Source organism: Hetaerina americana, unplaced genomic scaffold (assembly GCF_022747635.1).
Source record: "Hetaerina americana unplaced genomic scaffold, ioHetAmer1.1.p SCAF_3, whole genome shotgun sequence".
Classification (NCBI taxonomy): domain Eukaryota; kingdom Metazoa; phylum Arthropoda; class Insecta; order Odonata; family Calopterygidae; genus Hetaerina; species Hetaerina americana.
Genome location: NW_027286874.1, coordinates 67,338,552 through 67,355,857, shown reverse-complemented (window position 1 = coordinate 67,355,857; position 17,306 = coordinate 67,338,552). Strand labels below are relative to the sequence as shown.

Here is a 17,306-nt window from a genome sequence, read left to right as displayed (position 1 = left end):
TCACCAGAGGACCATGCAGTAGCAGCATGCAATAGGTAAGGAGATTATATCACGTAAAAATTACAACAGTATGCTGAAATTTACAATATTACACAGAGTTTTTGTATACAGCTGCAAACATTCTCATTTCACTCTTCCCAATAAGATGATACCCACAGTCCAATTCTCAAAGACGGAGGTCAGTCACCAAAGCCTTGTCATTTGCACATACCAAATTGACTGATGGTAATAACTGGTCTAATAGCAGGTCGTACGAAATCATCTCAATTAGAAATAGATATGTATGCTATGGTGAATTCAGTCGCTAAATGGCTGAATGTAAATAATTTGTAACTAAATGCAAGAAAAACAGTTAACTTGGTATTTAGTAATAGAAACCTTCAGTCAAATATTTCTGTAGAAATAGAAGACCAATTGATATCCGAGTTAGAACATACCACCTAATTGGGTTTAGAAATAGACGACGAGTTAAGCTGGAGGTTTCAAATGGAAAAATGTAGTAAAAAATTATGTTCAGCCCTATTCCTTTTAAAAAATCTTGCCAACTATTGTAATATAGAAATATTAATACCAGTATACCATGGAATATTTGAGTCCATAGCTCGATATGGCATCGTCTGCTGGGGGAGCTCAGCACATGGAAACATCAATAGAATACTCACCTTTCAAAAATGGGCATTAAGGGTTATATTTAAACTAAATGCAAGAAAATCCTGCAGGGAGTGCTTCAAACGTCACAAAATCATGATCATTCCCTTCATCTATATGCATAATGTGATTTTGTATGCCTGCACCAAAACGCCTTCACTGGTCAGAAATAGGGATGTCCACAGGTACGACACCAGGGGTAAGGATAATTTTCACAATGGCCATTGCAGAGTAGCAGCAATACAAAAAACTCCAGAAGTTTCAGGAAGACTGCTATTTAATCGACTTCCTGAAGAGTTAAAACGAATACTCCCCCAAGAAAAAAATTTTAAAAAGTTGAAAAATTTATTTTTAAATAATGTTTTTTAGAGCGTCCAAGAGTACATAGAGCCAATGCAGGGAATTCTGTTTTTTAAATCTTTAATACTCATATTTCATGTACATTATTGTTCCGATGAAGTTTTATTGTTAATGCACCTATATATGTAATTGAATCTTAACGAGGCCCATACAATTATGTATTGTTCTATGGTGAATAAATCTATCTATCTGGTGCAGCACTAGCCTAATTACAGTCTTTGAATGTGAAAGTTTTATAATCACATTATAGGATAGATAGCTAAGAGAATTGTGTCGATAGATTGGTGTGAATTAGGGATGATTTCAGTTAATGTAAACTCAAAATACCTAAATTGTTGAGCACTATGGAAGCAATCATTAAAATAGTGAATCTCCAGTCACACAAATGCCTACCACCAGACCCTTAGTGAGCCTACACTGTAATAAGGGGGATCAGGTTGAATTAGTGGCTGACCACCTGAACACCAGCGGTGGCAGAATTTTTCTATGGTATTCCTTTCTCTACTTACAGTGCTACGAGGAGTATTTAAAGCAAAATATGCCAACCAACCCAATTAGAGTTACTGTGAATCCTTTTGCACCTTTCGCTGCATATTGGCAACCGCCCGCCGTTTCCGAATACCCACCTATCCCTTATGGTACAATTGGCATTGGTTGTTATTCGCCTCCCCAAATAACTACTAGTGCAAGAATAATATGCATGCAGGACCGACTATGACGTACATAAATTTCCCAACGAATACTTATCAATCATTTAAAATTTTATTACATATTTTGAATTGGAGTCACCTCCATTTACGGTGTACCCATACCTCCAATTTTGACTGGAATTTTTCATTATTATAGCTTATAACAGTAAGGTGGACTTCAACACAATCACCACAAAATTTAAACCAGCATTAACGGAATAAGTTTACGATACTTATTTCACGTAGATCAATTGCAACTGTATCGCAAATGTCGTCAAACGGACAACTAATTACCAAGGGGATAAGGAACCATCACTTGGCGTAAAAAAAAATTCACCTCAAAAACAACTTATTATATACTGGCTGCTTCGGCAGCAGCCGCTACAATTAAAACAGGCCGTTAAATTGAATGACTAAGATTATTTCATATCACAAATTTATTTACCATAACATAAAAACATTTTAAAGTAAGAAATTTTGAAGTACATCAATAGACTCCCAACATTGGGAACTGTCAACCAATGAAATTTACAACCACTAAATGCAATATAACATGGGCAAACACGAAATCCGCGAATCCTCTTTCAGGGCTGATGCCAGTAAATTGCAATTTGTTCTGGGGGTTGACTTGTAGCCTTAGGCAAACTGAAAGATATATTAAATGATCATGTATTGAAAAAGTATTAATAAGCCTTCAAATCAGTCCCGGAATTTAAACGGCTTACCTGCAAGAACAAAACAGCTTACACATGATATGAAGCCACTAAGAAAGGAGTTAAACGGAAATGTTCCAACGAGACAACAGTATACGAACTGTATCACGCCGGTGAGGAAAACATAAAACAGGTAAGCGTCAATTATTTTCAACTTCTTGGGAGTGTGGTTAACATATTCATCGTAAAATTTTCCGAGAACTGCAAATAAACTGTTCGCCATTTGACTGATATTCCACCACAAATTACATACAAATAGACTTTGGCTACGTGTACTGCTTGATGTCAGCTTATCAGGTTGATGAAGTCGAACAAGTGAACATTGATTATCATTCGCTAGCGACCGGTGCGGAAAAACTGACTGAGAACATAGGCAGCCAAGAACCCCGTTCCAGAGGCATGCTAACAAATTTTGACATTGATGTTCTCAACTGCCACTAGGTGGTCGAGGATATAAAAAAAGAAATTAATGAAAGTAAACTTTGTGATCCCTGAATTAGTTTATTGTGATACAAGAAAATCAAAAATATAATATTAATGATAATAAGTCAGTTGTAAAATTGTATAACGAACCGGGAAAATCTCTTTCGTTTTCAAAATTTTCGCTGAATGAGTCCTGAAAAAATATTTAATTCTAACCAAACCAGAAGAAATGAAAATAAAATTACAAACTTTTAAGATCCGAACTATTTATTCTCCAATTAAGGATAAGCTATTTTACGATTATCATGCATTTTCAAACATAAATTATCAATAGTATTCCTATAGTGAGATGTTAGTTAGGCCTTCAAACATCTTGGCACCTAGTGGCCAACTATTGAAATAGTTATGGAATAGTATCAAGCTTTTGTTCTTCAACATAATATCTGAATTGCTATTTCTTCGACGCTATAGGCTGTGACTTGCAAGGAGTGGAAGTTTGAGAACGTTTTGTTGTAGGCAGTGTCTGTTTAAAATGGAGTGTTTAATTGGAATTGCTTTTCGAGATTATGTCTTGATTGCTGCAGACATGACAAATGCTCACAGCATAATGGTGATGAAAAATGGTTAGAATTTATATAGCGAGTGTTTTGAATGTTGGGTTAATTTGCCACTGATATGTTTCAGATTTGTGTAGAAATGTTTGCTTCTTTAAATCTTGTAAGATAGGTAATTTAGCCCTGATAATTATTTTTCAGACGAAGACAAGTTGTACAAAATTTCGAAAAAGATGGTGATGGCTGTATCTGGAGAGTCTGGTGATACGACTCAGTTTGCTGAATACATTGCTAAAAATATACAGCTATATAAAATGAGAAATGGATATGAATTATCTCCTAAGGCGGCTGCTACATTCACAAGGCGAAATTTAGCGGACTACTTAAGGAGTCAGGTAGTGCTCATTCTCTCTTTGTCTTACTCTCTATGTTATCGAAGTGCCAAAGCGTGCTTTTGTTTTGCTTAAGAGATTATTATCCTTTCGGAGATTTAATGTTCTCATATTTCTCTATGGCAGAAAACAATGCATTTTTCTTCCTTCACGTTGAACTTTCAAACAGATGTGAACTTATTGCCTTTTAAATGAAGAGGCCGCCGATACAAATCTCGGGTTTCTTTTGATTTTACCACCATTACTTTTTAATGTGAAAATCGTATTAATTCCGGAAGAAATGAATTAATCATAGCAGTGTACCATTCATTTTAATTGTCTTGGGGCAGTGACGTCTAGCATTTATGCCCATTTCAGATTAACGAGGAATATATCTAGCGTGATAAAATTTAACATTACAGTGATCTGCCACTAATAGAGGATCTCCAATGCGAAGTCTTCTTTTAGGTTGTTCCTGAGCCTGTTTTTTGTTTTCTTGAAACACTGCCGCATTCGTCTAATTTCCAATATCGAAGCACAATTTCAAGGAAGTAATTGCAATATCTTTAAAATCAAGTTTAATAATATTCTTAACTTTTTTAGACCGAGGATCAGTTGCTATGGCTGCTGTGTTTGTAAATAATATCTTGTAATACATTAAGGGTTTAATGAATTGTTTCATTTGGTGACTGGTTCAGTTACATATTACAAAATTTTAATTATGACCGTTCCTCATAGGAGCGTTCATTCCCGGGACTCTAAAAAAGTATTAAGACTACGTCTTCATCCTCAAAATTTCAATTGCCCAGAAACTATCTGGGCTGAATATTTAATTCTTTATGTTTCCAAAATTTTGAAGTCCTCTTTCAGTCATGTAAGAAGGAAGTGAAAGGGCTTTTTAAGACTAAGCAAGCAATTTGTGTTTAGATAGAAATGTCATCATCCAAGATTCATTTATTTATTTTTAAATTTGAAAGCCAAAGGTCACTTTAAGACTGAGCAAATAACTAGTTTTTAAGCTGAAATGTTTGAGAAAGTTTTATATTTTTCAAATATTTTAGGAGAGTTTGCATCTTTTGCACAACTTAGCCATTTGGTACTACAGCTTGGTTATTCCACTGGTAGTTCAATCTTTGACCTGTGCTGTATGAATTTCCTTAAGTTCTAGAAAAAGTAAAGTCCACCTAAAGTTGCCTGAATGAAGGAATTCACCATTTTTAAGGGAAAATATCAAAATGTCCATTTTTCATCCTGAAAATTTGGTCAAAGAATCACCTGATATTACATCGAACTTAGACATTTTGCCAATCCAAGTGTTACTCAATGCACATCAAGAACTGTTTCATTAGTAAAAGTGTCAAAGAATAAATTTCTGCAGCAAATGCTACAAACGAAAGAAACTGGTGCTATCATTATTGAATTTGTTGATGAATCTGGGCTTGGCTATTAGGCAGTTAAAAATAAACTTTTTTCAAAAGTTTGGGAGTTAATAAATTTGTTAACCTCTTCTAAAAATAAATATTGTTTGGATGTTCTAACACATCGGAACTGAGGGATTCAAGAAAACCATTACAGTGGAATTATCTATTGTCATTATAATACTACAATATTTTGCTTTGGATTTGCATGCATTTGTTTAAAATGAGCCCGCAGTTTAATATATTATATTTTTCTCTATATTACAGTATCAAGCTGAGCAAAAAATAAATTTTAAATGAAACTATTATGGTTTTTCTTGTGTTGATTTTTCAAGGAATCCACTTGAAAATTTGCTAAATTTTTTATTGGTAAATATTTTCTCAGTGATAGAATCCAAAATTAGCTCTCATCCCCATCAGATGATATGCTTGCATGATCCATGTGGTCCCATCATACTGAGGGGAGTAGACTCTTTTAATGGTCTGTTTCAATTTTTGTTCAGATTTGTCCCCTCCTTATTGATGTCCATTGCTTTCTTTACAAAGGTCACTCTCACTGCCAAACAAATAATAATAAACAATTTTTATTGCTCAGGGAGCAAAGTCCCTTGGAGCAGAATACATGTTACATGAGGTTTTGAAACCTATGGAGTGAAACAGGTTTACATAATACATAGAGTAAGGTAATTAAACCAGTCACAAAACACAATTTAACATCATTTGAACGAAACATATAGTACAATACATACATACAAATACGAAGAACAATAATTAAATATTTAGCTTGATAGAACAGTAATAAGGTCATTTTGGTAGTGTGGTAGACAGATATTCAAGCATTTTCCTGTTGAATTGGGATGTGTTCCTGGATAATTTTACTTTATTAGGCAAAGAGTTCCATAGTTTACAGGATGAAATACTGAATGACTTTTCATATATAGCCGTGTGGTATTTGGGAAGATGGAATGTTATATAATGCGGGTTGATCTCTTTGTCGTAAGTGAATTGAATATAAAATTTTCATATAAATATGAAGAGGTTTTAGAATTCAGAACTTTAAATAATGGCGAGGCCTTTTGAAGCATTCTCCTCTGTTCGAGTTTTAGCCAATTCAACATTTTATAGTAAGGAGTTACACGTTCATTAAAACGCATATTAAAGATGAATCGCAGACAAGAATTTTGGAGCCGTTGTAATTTTGTACTTAGCTCCTTGTTCACATCAGCGTAGACAACTGAGCAATAGTCGAGATGTGGTAATACTAACGTTTGAACAAGCTTCTGGCGTAATGTTAAAGGGATTAGGTGTCTGAAATGCTTCATTGTGTAAAGAGTTTGGTGAACTTTATTAGAAATGGCATTTACTTGCTCGCGCCAGGTTAAGGTGCTGCTTAGATAAACTCCTAGGCTTTTCGCTGTATTTGAGTGGTCAATTTGAATATCTAAAACACTTAATTTAGGGAGATCACTTGCGAGCAGCATATGTACATTGGCGGTGCTTCCAAAGATCATCGACTTGGTCTTTTTGGGATTCAGATTTAGCCGATTATCAGTCAGCCATTCACAGATGAGTTGGATATCCTTGTTGACCAAGTCAATGGCATGGTTAAATTCAGAGGGGTATGACTCAAGATATATCTGTAGATCGTCAGCATAAAAGTGATGTTTACAATGAGTTATTTTGGTAGCTAGTTCTTTTATAAAAATAGTAAATAATAAAGGTCCGAGAATTAACCCATGTGGAACTCCACATAGGTCAGGTTGGAAAACAGATACATTACCGTCTTCATCTTTAACAGCTTGCTGATGATTAGACAGGAGCGAAACCAGCGAAGGACAGAGTAAGAGAACTTGAGTTTGCTCATACATTCCAGTAGTATGCCGTGGTCTACTGAATCATAAGCCTTGCTCAAATCGAATTGGACTAAAACTGTTACCTTTTTTGCGTCTATGGATCTGCGAATATCATCAGTTACCTTTATCAAAGCCGACTGAGTCACCAAAAAGGACTGGAAATCTGTCTGAGAAATGTCAAGCACTTGTAGTTTTGAAAATTTTACATGGCTATGAAACTGCATAGTATAGGTTGTTTGAAATAAAGCACCAGTCCTTTTTCCCCCCTCCAGTTGTATGTAGTTCTCTAATTTGGAGTTAGATGCCAATAAGGTCAATCCATCTCTTTTATATCAAGGAGCTATAACTTTTGGCTGGTGCATTGTGTTAATTTAGTTTTACAGTCATAGTTTTGCTTGTATGAAATGATTCAGAATTCCAAAATTTGTTTCCATAATGACAATAAAAATGTCATACTTTAATGTATAAGAGATAAATAGTTAGTTTTGCTTTGTGTTTATCTTTATAGCATTGATGGAATATTGTTTTCTCATAAGATGACTAGATGGCCTTCAGTAATTGTTCCACAGCAGCCATTGCTTGTCATTCCTGAATGTGTGTCAAGGATTATTTTTCAGGACTTCATTAAGTTTGTTTACTATATTTCATGGTTCTGGAACTTAACATATTCCTGGACCACCTAAATTGACTGCATGCAACCATAAAATCCCCTCCTGGATTCCCGATCTCATGTACATATGATTATATGAAATCAAGTGCACGTGTGGGAAATCCCAATTTTTCCAAACGGAGAGCGATACAGTGCAAAATTAACAATAGAAACATCAAGAGGTTCAGAAAAGAATCTGTCCTGTCTCAGCAGTCACTCTAAATTCATAATGTGGTCCAGGACTCAACGTAGAATTCAACTGGACGTTGAAAAGGGTAATTCAGCCTCAGCCAGGAACACGTATCAGGGCTCATCTGTACTGAAGACAAGTCATCAGAAATTATGTGTAGCGATCAAAATGCAATGAAAATCATTTTGGCTTGGAGATACCTTGAGGACTGGGAGAATAGCTTTCAACACTGATACTAACTATTTAATGGGTACCCCTGGAAGAAAATTAAGGCTTCTCTAGTGATATTTAAGTTACTTTTATTATTAAATACGAATGTCTAAATTTGCTAAAATAATTATATTTTCTTTGTTATATAATATTAAACTCTATTTTTCTTAAATTTCAGAGTCCCTACTTGGTCAACTTATTGTTGGCAGGATATGATGATGAAACTGGACCAGAGTTGTACTTTTTGGATCACCTGGCATCTCTTGTGAAGGTTCCATTTGCTGCACATGGCTACGGTGGTTTCTTCTCATTGAGTATAATGGATCGTTATCACAAACTTGGTATGATATATTTTACGGAATATCCCATCTATTAAAATGCTTTCCAGGCAAGCTGAAAGTCTTAATGATGTCACTATCATTTTTATGAGTTTAATTGATGTAGTGAAAAGTCTGTGAATTGTTTAGATAATCATTAATACTTAACATAACTCTTCCTCTACTTTCAATTTGTGTTACATGTAGATCTTATTGTTTGGCTATTGATTTGGTCATGACCTTTGGTATGCCTTTTTCTACCACCACCTGCTCTGGTATTGTGTAATTATTTTTTAAATTACTCTACTCGGCACTTTGTATATCACTAATAATATCTGTGCAAAGTGTCAATAATGCAGAAAATTAGTTAAAATCTTTTATTTAACTTATGACTGAAAGTGCCACTGATCATGGAACTATTGCAAAACAAAATGGAATTTGAGGAGAGCAATTTCTTAGTTGCAAAATGCTACTTATAATGAATAAAATTCATAAATGTTATCAAATAAATCATTATTTAAAGTCTTTAGCAAAGCTTAACCTTAGATAATATATCTGATTCTCTTTGTAATGCTAAGGTAACTTCGATCAATGATCATTTTGAGCAGAAAAGTTTAACCTTCATTCTTGCTTGTTATTTTGTTTTATTATTCTGAATTGTGTGGGTCGCGGTAGTCCAGGGGTAGAGCGTTGGACTACTGACTGGAGAGCCCAAGTTTTATTCCAGGACAAGCCTCTCTGGGCACCTGCAGCTTCACCCAAGCTATGTGAGGGAGAAACTAAGGGAGCTAGTTCCTTTCCCTGGCACAGGGAAAGGAAATAGCTCCCTTACCCTGATTAGTGAATTTCATATGCTGTCGGGCTTAGTACTGGGTGAACTCACCATCACCGACCAAAAATGACCTTGGAGTTGATTACTTGGTTTATATTATAGTGAATTCTAAATGAAATTATTCTCAAGAGCAGGGTGGGGTGGGATTTTGGAGGAGCAAGCGATACAAATGTTACCATTAACGAGTGAATCCTTTCATGGAGAGCTAAAACTATATTTTATTGAATATTCCTTATTGACATCATTGCCACATTCATTATGCTGAAGAAACTTCAATTAGTGTTTACATAGAATGCCTATAGTTCAAGGAAGGGTATCATAGTTTGAACAAAAAATCAATAACTTTAAAAATTATTTTATGATAAAATTTTCTGAATGACAATAGTTAATAAAATTCAACTCTAGTAGTAAAATTAATACAAAAGTAATATACTCAGAGAAATTAAACGTGGTAAAAAATTCTGTAAAACTTTATTTCTCTGCAGTTACAGCATAAACGGGGGGGGGGGCTATGTAAGAGTTCTCAGATTTTCAAATAGACTATACTTTCGGATAAGCTGCATATCTACACTTTTTGACAATTAACCTCTAAGACTGCTGAATTATAAACTTTCACACTTGCATTGTACTTTTAATGAGTATCAAACTTGCAATTAACTCGTGTGTTTTTAGTGATATGGTACTCCAGCTTGTGGAGACTCAAGTCCAGGGATGATAATAATTACCTAATTCTATTTTCTGTGAAATTCAGTATTAATTGGTGTAGGTCATATTTATTTTTTTACTCAGACTATATTGTATGCCATTATTTGTAATCAATGCATTAGATGAGTGTTGAACCCCTTGTTGAAGGTTTAGTAGAACATGAAATTCAAATAGTAATTTTCCCTCTCATAAAATCATGTAATAATGTTCATTTGGAGAGTGAGATGATTAGATGGATGTATAAAGTGACTTGTGGGGGGGGGGGAGAAACTGAGGAGGGGCATCGGATGAGATGACGAGTTAGAGCAGCAGCTGATGTGTGGTGGGGTTTGATGCCTGGAAAGGAATATGAGAGGGGTTGGTGGAATATTAGACTGGGAATGATATGAAAATTCTGTTATTATAGTTGTTATTTCATTAATTGTCGCAAACATTTCAGTCATCCTTGATACTCTTGTCTCGGCTGAGACCAATACTGCTAACCATCCCACTCTCCTCTTCCCATCTTCATCTCCATAGTAATATTAGTCATAAGGTTTTTAGGTATATAGATGGGTTCAGTTCTTAGTTATATAGGGTGCAGAGCAAAAATCTGGACAAAGTAAACAATTTTTCCAAATTAAAAAAAAATTTACAGTATCAGTCTGAAGTGTTCGTAGTAATGTTTTAATATGGCACCGTCCATATTGGCAAATTTCATTTCAATGGCTCTCAGTGACACAAGGTGTGGATGTCTGGACTTGTTGGTGACCCTTTCGACCATGCTCTAATCATAGTAATCTAATGGATTTAAATCTGGGCTATTGAGAGGGCAGAGTTCTTTTGACCAAAACATATCAACATCCAACGACCATTTACGCACCAAATGACTCATCTACATCTATACAATACTCCGCAAGCCAGTGCAAGGGCATGTGGTAGTTTGCGGGGTATTGTGTTGGGGGGGGGGGTTTAGGTCACCACCCATAAACTAGAATAAAACCACATGCAAAACCCAATTATGTTACCTCTACACAAATGTTAGTTGGTTCATGCAGTCAAAAAACCTGAATCACACAAATGAGAGTGCTTGCATGCAACAATATTTAATGTAAATAACTCATGGGCCATACCATCCTGCTGGAAAATTTGCGGCCTTCCAGATGGCACAGTTTCCATTTACAGCTTCACTACATTTGTCAGAACACGCAAATAAACTTCTTTGTTGATATTTTCCCTTTGTTAAAGAAATATGGTGGCATGACATCACCCTCACTGGACACAATTCTTAGCACGTGAACATACACTTGAAATTTAGTTCTGAAAACATCAGGGACATCTTTAGGGTCATGGGCAAGGCAGCAGTCATTCCTGCGATTGGTTTTAGCATCCACAGTAAAAAAAACTTGTCGGAAAAAATCTGATTTGTCCACCACCATAAAAAAACTCAAAAGCAGGTTGCAATGTTCAACTCGCTTTTCCCTGGTGGCTTCGGAAAGCATCTGTCTTATTATAATGGTGTAAGACTCTTACTTTAATGGTGTAAGACTAGTAATGTAGGTTCTCCTCGATGATTCAGTGCATAGTCTTTTCACTCACAACAACAAATTTTGGATCAATTGTCCTGGATCCTCTGTCCCCTGAGTCCATTAGATGACATCAGGCATTCTGACAATGACTCCTTCAAGTGAGTTTTCCTCAATAGTGTTGCAAAACCATTGTTAGACTTCTGACTCATTATTCTTTGGGACATCATCATATACTGTCGATCTTGGGTACTAAACCAAATGATTTGTGTAAATTTGAGAACTGAATAATTTCTGTTGTCAAGTGAACAGTGGGGACACTTTTAATTTTCGTGGATATTCAGTTATATTCTGGTTTTGTTCTCACCATTGCAACCATTTTGAGATTATGACTGTTCAGTACTTACATCAAACTTATTTGGGTGCCAATGGCAACCTCAACATGTGCTATAAAGTGGGGAGAATTTCAAATGGAATTTCATCCGGCTGCTCCCTGTATTCAGATTTGGGGTAGAGCGTTAGCCCTCTTTACCAACAAGCATCTTTGTCACTAATCAGGAGCTTCATTGAATATTTTTGTATGGATTCTTGGTAGATTCTTAGATTTTGTGAGCTGGTAGCTTAGGCTGGTATTATTCTTCAGTTTGGGTTTTGAGCAGATAAATTGCATATTATTGCCTAGTTTTGTAGTTATATTATCATATTTATTTTCATTATTGGATCATTCAATTATGCAGTTATGTTATTAATAATATAAATACTTCATAAAAAATAAGATAAAGAAATTATTTGCTTCCATTACAAGTGTGTTATATTGAGGTAGGATTAGTTAGTAGAAATTATGAGTTATTCCAATTAAAACATTTTCTTTGTTTTCTTCACTTTTCCATTTGTTTAAATGTGCTTAATTAAGTAATTTTATGAGGCCTGACCCTCCCATTCATATAAGCTGCGTCCAAACTGGTTATGCCTAACCAGTTTGGATGCAGCTTGTGGAGCATGCTTTTAGGTGCCTAAATGTTAGGGGCCAAATGAAAAGGCAGCTTGAATTTGGACACCCTATGCACTAGCACTGCCATCTATGTAGCTTGGATTAAGGAATAAACAGGACTACATATGTCCAAATGTAAATATTTTGATATATCAGATTGTTTGTGCAAATTTTTGTGTGTAGTTGCAAAACCGTTTAATGATTTTGCTCTTGCAATTCATTCAGCAGTCTTTTATTTAAGTTTTCCATCTCCCTCTTTTAATTTAGTGACATGGGGGATTTTTGGTACAAGTTTTGAATTCATTTCCTCTTATCGGACTATATTTAATTCTTTATATGTAGATTATCCATTTTTTTAATATTTTGCTTAAATTATGACGTCAAATTGTATCACATTTCAATAATTGAAAATTTTTTATCTTATTATGTGGTATTTGACTCCAGGGTAGTCTTTCGGTCATTAATCCTTGTCAGTAATTATTTTAAGATGTTTTGTGTCGTGTGTAATTCATTTATATTTATGTGTTCTTTTCTTGCTAAATGTTTCATATTTTTAAGTTAAGCTTATTATCAATTAAATATTTATCTTACAATTAGTGTTTGTGGGCTGTAATAATTACATTCCTACAACGGATTTCATAGCTTATGATCTGCATATGAATAAAATTTATGATACATAAAATGTATGGTAAAATAAAGGAGTAAAAGCCCTCATTGAGGTATATATATGGGTCGGTAGGTATGGAAATACTGGATTTTGCCAAATGTATTCCACACTGTTGACTTTTAAACTTTTACTTTTCCAGAAGATTATGTATAAGCATTGAAACACGTTACGCGGGATATTGCATGTTCAACTTGAAAGAAAAGTATCAATATGCCTTCTTATATTCAATTACTAACTCCGAAGCAACTGGATCTCTACACGTGCTATAGGCAACGCAGCCATAGTGTCTCAGTCTTGAACGTCTTATTGGAAGTAAGAGCATGAAATTAAACCACATGCAGTTTCTTATGGTAACATATATTTGAGTTCCAATTTCTGTCATTCATTATTCAATATTTCAGCATTCCTAAAAATCTTGGAAGAACCTAAAGTGCGTTTATTGGTCTCAAATCCTTCCCACTTGTCATTAGCCTTGTTCCCTGGATCGTAAAATCCTGTCTGTAATACATCCGTGTGTGTACAAGTGTTGCTATTTATATATTGAGCACACTAAGTGACACTACTAAGTGTTTTAGGCATCATCTGACGTTTCCATCTGAAAGTTTGACCCTTTTAACACAACTTTCTTTAGATCATTTTGTCATTTGATCATAACTTGTGTTTACAGTAACTCCAAAATTTTTCCTCGGCAAAAAATGGAGTTAACTCGTGAACACTTTCGGGCGAAGATTTTTTACGACTTTCGACGTGGATTATCAAGACAGTAGTGCATTGCTCAACTTACTTCCACTTTTGGCAATGAAGCTCCAACCTTTGCCTCTGTGAAACGCAGGCTTAATGAATTCCATCATGGCCACTGTTTGCTCGGTGACAAAAGTTGTGAAGGTCATTCGAAGTCAGTTGTTGTGCCGAAATACTACCTTGAACAAAAAGTTCCCGGAATAACCACCGTGTGGTGCTCCCATCGTTCCGATTTGAGTTCTGTTTTTTTTGTTAAATTGGTACATCTGTTGTTGATATTCCCTTTAAATCTTAGTGTCATAACTTGACATTTGCAAAAGTTACGTAGCCAAGAGTACATCTATCTCTGTGTGTGTTGGCGATTTTTTACAATTGCAGAAATGGATTTAAATTTGCAACAACGAACTTGTATTAAATTTTGCGTAAAAAACGGATTTAGTGGCGCACGGACGTTGGAAATGTTGGAAAAGTGTTTCGGCAACGATTCTCTAAAAAAAACGGTCGTTTACCAGTGGCACGAGCGGTTCAGAAGTGGTCGTGAGTCAATCGAAGATGATGAACGCAGTGGCAGACCATCGACATCGAAAGTCGGTGAAAAAATTGATAAAGTAAAAGAAATGTTGGTCAATAACCGCAAATTAACCATCAGAGAAATAGCGGAGGACTTGAACATTGCCTATGGATCCGCCCAAGACATTGTGGTTAATGATTTGGGTTTCCGTCGTGTAGCAGCAAAAAGACCTCAATTTCATGCAAAAAAGAGACCGTGTTGACGTCGCAAAAGACATGATTTGCGAGGCTGAATCCGATCCCACATTCATCAAAAGGATCATTACTGGAGACGAGACGTGGGTTTATGAGTACGACACGCAATCCAGACATCAGGCAAGTGAATGGCGTTCACCAAATGAGCCGAGACCAAAAAAACCACGTCGTTTTCAGTCAAAAAAGAAGGCAATGCTGACGGTTTTCATGGATTACAACGGTGTAGTGCATCATGAATTTTTGCCAGAAGGCCATACAGTAAACAAAGAGTATTATTTGGGCGTTATGAGACGTTTGCGTGAAGCAATTCGCCGAAAGAGACCAGAAATGTGGGCAGAAAACTCGTGGATTTTGCACCATGATAACGCACCGTCGCACAGTGCTATCATTATTCGTAATTTTTTGACGAAAAATGCAACAAATACCATCCAACAGCCACCGAATTCACCTGATTTGGCTCCCTGTGACTTCTTTCTGTTCAATCGAGTTAAAAAACCATTACGGGGAATGCGTTTTAGCAGCCGAGAGGAAGTAATGGAAAAATCGCAGGAAGCACTGATGGACATACCGAAAACCGAATATAAAAAATGTTTCGAGGATTGGATCAAGCGCTGGCATAAGTGTGTTGCAGTCGATGGGGATTACTTTGAAGGGGACAATATAGATTTAGATGAATAAACTTGTATTTTTAATTTTCTGAATAAATTCCGGGAAATTTTTGATCAAGGTAGTACATTGATGCCGTGCAAGAACGAGTAAAGGAAGATCATTATGTGACTTATCGTGAGATTGAGTTGTCCTAGGGAATTAGTATGACGAGCATCAATAAGATATTGCATGAACATTTAGCTGTGAAAAAAATTTATTCGCGTTGGATCCCACATAATTTGACAAAAGCTAAAAAGATGCTTGTGTCAATTGGTGCGAAGAAATGCTCAAGGAATACAATTGCGGTGCAGCAAAAACTGAGCATAACATCTATGCGCACACTGAAATGTAATCCGTTGAATGGTTTGTGCAGAATAAAATCAGTCCGGTCTTTTTTTGATTACACCTTGTGCCATGCACTTGACATGCCTAGCTTGTGCACTTTCAGTTGCTAATCATCCAATGCCATTTTGTGGATATTTTTCCACCATTTCTAGCTTGTTCACTTCATTTGGTCAACCACTGCAATGTCCTTCTTGGCAGTTCATACAGCCTCATTTAAACTCTGCCACACAATATTTAACTGCTGTAAATGAAGGAGCAGACTCCTCCCAAAGCAGAATCTAGCTCAGCTTTGATATTGGTTGGACTCAGGCCTTTCAAATGAAAGTTGTATTATTCAATGATAACAAAATATTTCCATATTTATAAATTAACTTAGAGCGTTCACTCCTGATGACTGCCAAACAAATACTAAACTATGTAGTATCGTGAAACTTATAATAGCTTTATAAAGTTGGTACTTTCTACCATAGTCTTTTTTTTCAAGCAACACCCACCATCTGTACACTAGGTCATATACTTCTGGGACTACCCTCATAGTGAAATGGACCGAAAGGAAAACAAACTAAGATGTACAATGCATAGTGAGGGAGAAGAGAAGATTGTTGGCAAAGATCCAGTTTTTATTATTTACAAAAGGTGGATGTTGCGAATTTTGGATGGTAATGTTGAAACTTTGAGAGAGTGAAGAATGCAAGGCAAGCTATGAAGGAGTAGGAATAGGATAGGCATATTGGATGAAATGGAAGGAGGAAGGAAGTATGTGAAGTTGTAAAAGGGTTTATTGCAGATCATATGTCAGATTGTGTGCCACCTGACACTGTCTATCAGCACATGTGAATTTTAATAATAAAAATAAATATGTCTGGTTGTTTTTTGTTAGGAGAGACAAGGAAATGTATTATGGTACCATTGTATATTTGGGTGCCTACCCAAAACCTACCTTAACCTGTAGAATACCAATAATAATGAGAGTCATCAATATAAAGCCATTTCAAGTGTGATTTATGAAAAACTAAGTATGTAATGCTTACCATGTTATTAGCATAATTCATTTATCAGTTATATTTACTGTTAGTTACCAAATGCTTTTGGATAAGTTATTTTTTGATGAATACTCTTGAAGTATTTGTGTATCATTCAAATTTCTTTTTTTTCCAGATTTGAATCCTGAAGAAGGGTATGAGCTAATGAAAAAATGTGTGAGGGAGATCCATAAGAGATTAATTGTGAACCTTCCAAATTTTAAGGTTCAGATGGTCGATAAGAATGGAATAAAAGATCTTCCAGAAATAACGGCGAAGAACCTGGCACTGGAGCCTACAAAATGAACTTTCCAGATTTGAAATTATTTGTATTCTCTTTTCATGCTATAAATAAAATTAATTCAAGTATTCTCTTATTTTCATTTGGCAGAAAAAACATTAGGTTTTATTGTAACAACATATAAATCCTCTTGTCTGTCATCTGTACTATGATCACCTTCAAAAGATTGAATTTTTGTTTAATGGATATCCTCATACAGAAATAAATCTTTATAAATGGGGGCAATAAGATCACAGTGTTTTAGCTGTGGAAAAATTTAACATCGAGGTAATTGATAAATATGCTGATAAATGTGTATTGTAATTTGTCAACTAATTGAATTTTATGGCTTTGTCATTATTAGAACATTTCAGTTTAAACGATGAAGTGTTAGATTTAGTGTCCTCTGC

The 17,306-nt window shown here is 35.4% G+C and overlaps 2 protein-coding genes across 2 annotated transcripts; one reads left to right on the top strand and one right to left on the bottom strand.

The window, feature by feature from the left end:
- Positions 1-2,116: 2,116 nt before the first annotated feature.
- Dad1 (dolichyl-diphosphooligosaccharide--protein glycosyltransferase subunit) lies at positions 2,117-2,737 on the bottom strand. Its single transcript, XM_071588149.1, has 2 exons — positions 2,423-2,737; positions 2,117-2,342 (listed from the first exon to the last, which is right to left on the bottom strand). The coding sequence occupies exons 1-2, from the start codon at positions 2,631-2,633 to the stop codon at positions 2,212-2,214; spliced, it is 342 nt and encodes a 113-aa protein (XP_071444250.1). The 5' UTR covers positions 2,634-2,737; the 3' UTR covers positions 2,117-2,211.
- A 542-nt stretch (positions 2,738-3,279) lies between these two features.
- On the top strand, positions 3,280-16,985 carry LOC139690202 (proteasome subunit beta type-2-like). Its single transcript, XM_071587495.1, has 4 exons — positions 3,280-3,456; positions 3,589-3,782; positions 8,257-8,419; positions 16,753-16,985. Exons 1-4 carry the CDS (start codon positions 3,366-3,368, stop codon positions 16,920-16,922), a joined length of 618 nt encoding a protein of 205 aa, XP_071443596.1. The 5' UTR covers positions 3,280-3,365; the 3' UTR covers positions 16,923-16,985.
- The last annotated feature ends 321 nt before the right edge of the window (positions 16,986-17,306 follow it).